Consider the following 6,202-nt stretch of genomic DNA (forward strand, 5'->3'; position numbering starts at 1 on the left):
ATTACATTTCAATTCCAAGATCAAAGAAATTTAAATGAAATCATTAGTTGTATCAATTGCAACATATGTAACATATTTTTTTCTATTAATTTCCGAGAAATTGCCAAACAATTTAAGGCAATGGCATTGAAAACAAATCTTTGTGTGACTACTGATTAATTTAAAGAGAAATTCCTGAAAATGGAGTTCGAACATAGATGAAGAGAAATAACTTATAATGCGTGATAGACGAGCAACAATATGAATTATCTCCCCTAACCTGTTATACTTTTATGTAAATTTATCATTTTAGAATGATTGGGGAAGGTTATATTAAAGTATGGCAAGTGGAAATCGAATCTGCAACTTTTATTTAACTTTACGCAGATACATAGGCGTATTCGTGTATAAGATTTGGCCATTTTTATCAGGCATATGGTGTTTATATTTTCGCAACCCAAATTGAGGAGGTATATAGATTTTGTAGCGTCTGTCGGTCCATCACTTATCCGAACTTTGTCCAGTCCTTTACTTTGTGCAGAGGGCGTCCGTGACCGAGTGGTTAAGGTCGTTGGCTTCAAATCACTTGCCCATCACCTCTGTGGGTTCGAATCCCGACAGGGACTTTGGATTCTTTCATGTGAGAAAGCTATCCAGCTAGGTTACGGAACATTGGTGGTTTTACCTGAATAATGCACGAAGGGCACCTGAGGTATTCCTCCACCAGTAAAGCTGGAACGTCGCCATATGACCAATACTGTGTCGGTGTGACGTAAAACCCAATCAAACAAACAAACCATTACTTTGTTATTTATGAAATGGATTTTAAAATAATTTTGTACCAATGTATAACATATTTGGACAATGTGTTATATGCAAGTTCTATGACTTAAGGTCAAGGTCACACTCTGACTTGAAAGACAATATAAACCCACTGATGTTCATGTCCTCTCAATAATTCTGTCATAGATGGATTTAAAAATTCAAAACACAATTCATATCATTGAAAAATCGCCATTAGTAAGCAAAACAAAAATGGGCCATTCCTTCCGTAATTGAGATGACTAGTACATAAAAACTATTTGACTGATTTAGATACTCCATTGACTTGAATTATAATTTGAATTATTTTAAATATTCAATGTTTTGGGTCTTGGCTAGGCTACATATTTGTGTTCACAAAAAATGCAACGTCACTCTCGCATTATCATAGCGGGACAGTACAGAAGTTTAATATATGTACATAATTATGATGTATATGAACTACACATGTACAGTGAAACCTCTATAGAATGGCATTCTGTAATGCAGTTATAAACATCTATACAAAAACCTCGTCAATTCTTCCTGAAGTAAGACTTCGCAAAAAATATAACTTTTCTAGAGATACACGTGCAGCGGCATTCAGAATCTTTTGTCTTAGGCAGTATATTGCCAGGCAAGTAAATGAGAGACATTAGGATACATTTCATAGTACAGAAAGTGATAAACAAATAAGTTTTGCAGGAAACACTTTTTGACTACAATAATGAAATTTGGGGCGCCAGTGCCAAATTGGTTAAGGTTGTTGACTTCAAACCATATAGCTCTCACTTCTGTTAGAGCCTCTCCAGCACCTGTGGATTCTTTTATGTGAGAAAACTATCCAGCTACATTATCTTATGGAATGTTGGTGATTCTACTCTGACAGATGCCCCTTTGTGCATGAAATATTACGTGCACAAAGAGGCACTTGAGGTTGTACTCTGCCAGCTAGCTTGTAAAGGTGGAAAGTCACCATAATTGGCTTACTCATGTAATGTGTTGGTGCAAAACGTATAGTACTATAATGTAATAATTGTAGACTTAAATATATGATATCATTCTGGTGTATTCTGTGTTAATATCTCTACACATTGTGATTTCAGAGTCAGTCCCCGTATATTTGTTGGTAAGATCAAAATTAATCTGAAATAAAATCCATTTTGAATAATTATCCAGAATGTACTTTTGGTTGTTTAAGTTACAGCCCTACTTCCAAAGGGTGTTGCTCTACAGAGGTTACACTGTACATTGTACATTTGCGTGAATACTTAATGTGTGCATACATTATTTATTTTGTAGAGTAAGTCTCTGAAAGTTCTCCAATTTGTGTTCAAGATGGACGTTAAAGAAGAAGTACCGTGGTATTATGTGAATCGTGAACTTCTCCCAGTTAAGCTGATTTACTTCACGTTCCTCGCTGGTAAGTTTGAATTGTTTTTGTCTGCTTTTAACACGATAAGTTGAAAATGTACTTCATACAATTTACAAATACTTGGGTCTGCATCGATTAAGGCACCCATTTTTTGGTCCGATTTTGGTTAAAACTTTTCAGATTATAGAATATTTAATTTGAATATCTACATTATACTTCAAATGATCTTGATTTAGACGGCCATTTTTATTTCTGTTTATCTGCTACGCTAATAATTAAATGGTGAGGACCGATTGGATAATATGACATACTGAACTGAAAAATGAAAAATCAATTTGGATAACCGATTTGAAGTATGGCATTCAGATGTATCTGAAATTCGGTAAATTGTTGCACTCTACAAATGTATATAATACATGTATTTGTAACATTCAATGGACAAATTTGTTATTGCATAGGGACAAATTTGTTAACTTGTGACTCTGTAGTCTTCTTTTCATTTTATTTTGAATAAATATTTCATATTATTTGTTATTTTTTGTCTGTTACTTGAACAAGTTTAGGACTCTGATAAACCATTCACTTATTTTCATGCATACTGTTTAAGTTGACGCTCATAGAAACTAGATCAATTAACATTTTGCATTTTTTGTTTTAGCTGTTGGCGATCTTCTACCATTCATCCCTGTATACATGAAACAACTTGGACTATCATCTACAGAGGCTGGAATTATATACGGAGTGATGCCATTTATTGCCTTCTTTGTCCGTCCTCTAGTTGGTGCAGTAGCGGATAAATTAAGACGGCACAAACTAGTGTTGATGATTTGTGCGTTCCTGACGGGTGTACTGTACTGTTTGCTGCTTGTAACTCCGGCAAAAACTTCAAATGATGAAATGAACAACAAAATGTTCGTACATACGCAGATACAGTGTAATCCAATAAACTCATATGTGGTGGATTGCGAGAAGGTGAAGAATGATTCAGGTGTGATTGTTCTTCAACACTGCGATCAAAGTTTAAGGGCGTTTGCCAAACAGCTGCCTGATAATTCTAGTCAAATCAGTTGTTCTGTGTCGTGCGGAGTAAGTATAGCGCCAATGAATATGTACGCATGTTTCACAGACGATGTAACGCCTGGTGTTGATGAAACATGTGTTGACAGGTGGAAAGACACTTCAATGGGTGCAAATTTTGAGTTTGCCATCAACGATCTTTGGGATGTAATTAGAAATAAGGTTGACAATCCTTATTTTATGCCTGTGTATGACAGGCAAGTTTGTGGAAATTATGACCTTAAAAATGTGACATTCAGAGGACGGCATTTCTGGCAGTTTACTTGTAACGGGGAAGCGGTTTTTGACTGCAAAATGACATGTGATGAAGACTTACACAAAAAATGTTTGACTGTTACTAAAGATGAGCTGAGCACAACATTCTGGATATTCTTTGTGATTTTTTTGTTTTGTAATATCGTTTTCTCACCAGTGATAAGCCTTGTAAATGCGATTGCGTATGATATTCTGGGTGAAAAGCGTGGCCGTTGGGGCAAGCAAAGACTATGGGGAAGTGTTGGATTTGCCGTATTTGCTATAATGTCAACATACATAATGGATGCTCTCAGCAAATCAAACAAAACAGTTGACTATTCAGTGTCTTTCTACATATTTCTGGCTTTAACGACAATCTCAACTGTATTGACTTATTTCTTGAAGTTTTCCGAATCGATTCATTGCCGCCAGATGTTTCAGAACATTACGTCGCTTATACGGTATCCAAGAATAATGGTTTTCCTCATCGTTATCACAATCTTTGGAATACTTAACGGTGTGATCGAAACATTCCTGTTTTGGTATCTACAAGATCTCGGCAGCACTCAGATTATTTTAGGACTGTGTCTGGTTTTCAGCTGTACGCCAGAGATCATCATGCTGCTCTTCAGTGGGAAGATTATAAAATTACTAGGCCACGTGACATGTCTATATTTAGCTCTTGGTGCTTATTCTCTAAGGTTTTTCTGCTACTCATTCCTGACAAATGCATGGTATGTATTACCAATAGAACTCTTACATGCATTGACCTTTGCTCCGATGTATGCGGCCGCCTCTTCGTACGCCAGTATTATCACACCTGAGGGAATGTCTGCTACAATTCAGGGACTTATTGGTGGACTTCACTTTGGATTTGGTTTGTGTACTTTATATTATAACTTTCTAAACTTAACCTCCTTAATTTGTGTAATGGATTTGCCCTGCTTTAAATTTGGAACAGTCATTTAAAGTTCAAAAGTGTACAGACTGGCCTGGCTCTATACCGACGCGAAAGGCTAATTTATCACTTTCATTTCCAGCAGGTTAAGGTTTAAATACGATATATTTTATTAATTGATGTATTGTAGTTAAATCCTACTTGAGAGTCTTACTGTGGTGTTTGTGGACAAAATGTTTTTATTAGCTCCACTTTTCGAAGAAAAAAAAAAGTGGCGGTTTTTGCCATGACCTACTTGTTGGAGTTGGTTAACTTTTTCTGATTAATTTAGTGTTCATGGACTTAAACTTTTAATAATAACAAAGGTATAACATTGAAAACGTCTTATGTGGATGACTACATGTACCTTGAAATCTACCTGTCACACCAATTTTAAGGTCAAAAGATCAAACACACTGTAGCCTTTAAAAAGGTAATATGTTCAGGTCCATTATTTGAGAAACTAAGCTACCCGATGTATTGACTTTAAATTAAGTGTAATTGTTATATTATCAACATGTGATGTCAGTTCTTATTTTGCAAAGATATGCTCAATTTGGACTTTTTTTTACCTGTTTAAACTTTTTGTCAAGAAGGTTATTTTCTTGAAAAACTATCAAAGATATTAACTTAAAATATGTAGTTCATTTGAACTTTTGAAATTTTTTATCAGTGTTTACTCAATTTAATGTCTATATGGAAAGTCATTATTTGAATAATGAAGCAAACACATTTATAAGAGCATGTAAGAAATAGATCTTAATCTTGGAATTAATTGATGATGGACCGACAGATGGACAAGTAATTACTGTATAATGTCATCTTGTACATGCACATATTTTGATACAGAAAATGACATAAATGGTTCAAACTTACAAACTCCGTTCTATTCGTTAATACGCCTTTTACTCTTGAACTACACAAATAGTTGTACATAATTACATGTTTGTACAAATGTATACAATGAAAATTCTATTTTTGTTTTCACTTGTTTCAGGTAAGGGTATTGGTAGTCTAATAACTGGTAAACTATTTGATCCTGTGTCGGGCCTAGGGGAGGTGTGGACGTTCAGATTTTACGGTTTCTTTGCTTTGTTTACACTCATTGTGTATGCTACTGTGCAGTATTTTTTCTTCAGAGAACCAGCAAAATCTGGACAAAAACCGCAGAGCGGCAACCATATTTCTGATCAAGGTTTGTTCAAATCGAAAACAAATTTAGTTTCAGAAATAAATAAGTCATTTTAACAGATGATATTGTTTGTTTTCCATGTGATATTATAACCTCTTTCAATTAAATTTATAGTAAAGTTCTTTTACATAACTTTCAGTTTTTAATGCTATATAGTTGATCTATTTAATATTTTGAGGTTTTTGGACTTTGACAGAGGAGTCCCTTTAATGGTTAAAATCCCAACTTGGTTACTCAATTTATTTAAGGAATTTAGCAATTTAAAATGTTTAAATTTACATGTATTTTTATTGTCATTTGGTTTAGATGATGAAATCGACAAAGCCGAAGACCAGCTCTTAGGAACCAATACTGTCAATAATGAAAGTGCTGAGGTCTGATATTATGAGAACCAGATATTGCTGCAATGTGAAGGCATCATGATCATAAGCCAAGTACCTGTGTTTTGATCCCAATACTTTCAATGATCTGAAAAAACAGGGAACAAGTATATGATGTTAGAAGGAAAAGCAATGATGAACTAGGAACCAGATACAAATATGTCTATTCACTATCACTTTCAGTTATGATCAATACCAAAGCAATTAGTAAAATAGGAACCATACAT

The 6,202-nt window shown here is 34.6% G+C and overlaps 1 protein-coding gene across 1 annotated transcript; it reads left to right on the forward strand.

Moving 5' to 3' along the window:
* The first annotated feature begins 1,982 nt into the window (after positions 1-1,982).
* On the forward strand, positions 1,983-5,975 carry LOC132719848 (major facilitator superfamily domain-containing protein 6-like). The gene is made up of 4 exons (XM_060703781.1): positions 1,983-2,203; positions 2,814-4,343; positions 5,401-5,598; positions 5,902-5,975. Exons 1-4 carry the CDS (start codon positions 2,119-2,121, stop codon positions 5,973-5,975), a joined length of 1,887 nt encoding a protein of 628 aa, XP_060559764.1. The 5' UTR covers positions 1,983-2,118.
* The last annotated feature ends 227 nt before the right edge of the window (positions 5,976-6,202 follow it).

Source organism: Ruditapes philippinarum, unplaced genomic scaffold (genome assembly GCF_026571515.1).
Source record: "Ruditapes philippinarum isolate M1 unplaced genomic scaffold, ASM2657151v2 ctg4872_1_1_1_1, whole genome shotgun sequence".
NCBI lineage: Eukaryota > Metazoa > Mollusca > Bivalvia > Venerida > Veneridae > Ruditapes > Ruditapes philippinarum.

Coding starts and splice junctions, on each gene's coding strand:
- LOC132719848 (XM_060703781.1), top strand. CDS start 2,119: ATGGACGTTAAAGAAGAAGTACCGTGGTATTATGTGAATCGTGAACTT. Junction 2,204..2,813: donor TTACTTCACGTTCCTCGCTG/GTAAGTTTGAAT, acceptor TTTTTGTTTTAG/CTGTTGGCGATCTTCTACCA. Junction 5,599..5,901: donor CAACCATATTTCTGATCAAG/GTTTGTTCAAAT, acceptor CATTTGGTTTAG/ATGATGAAATCGACAAAGCC.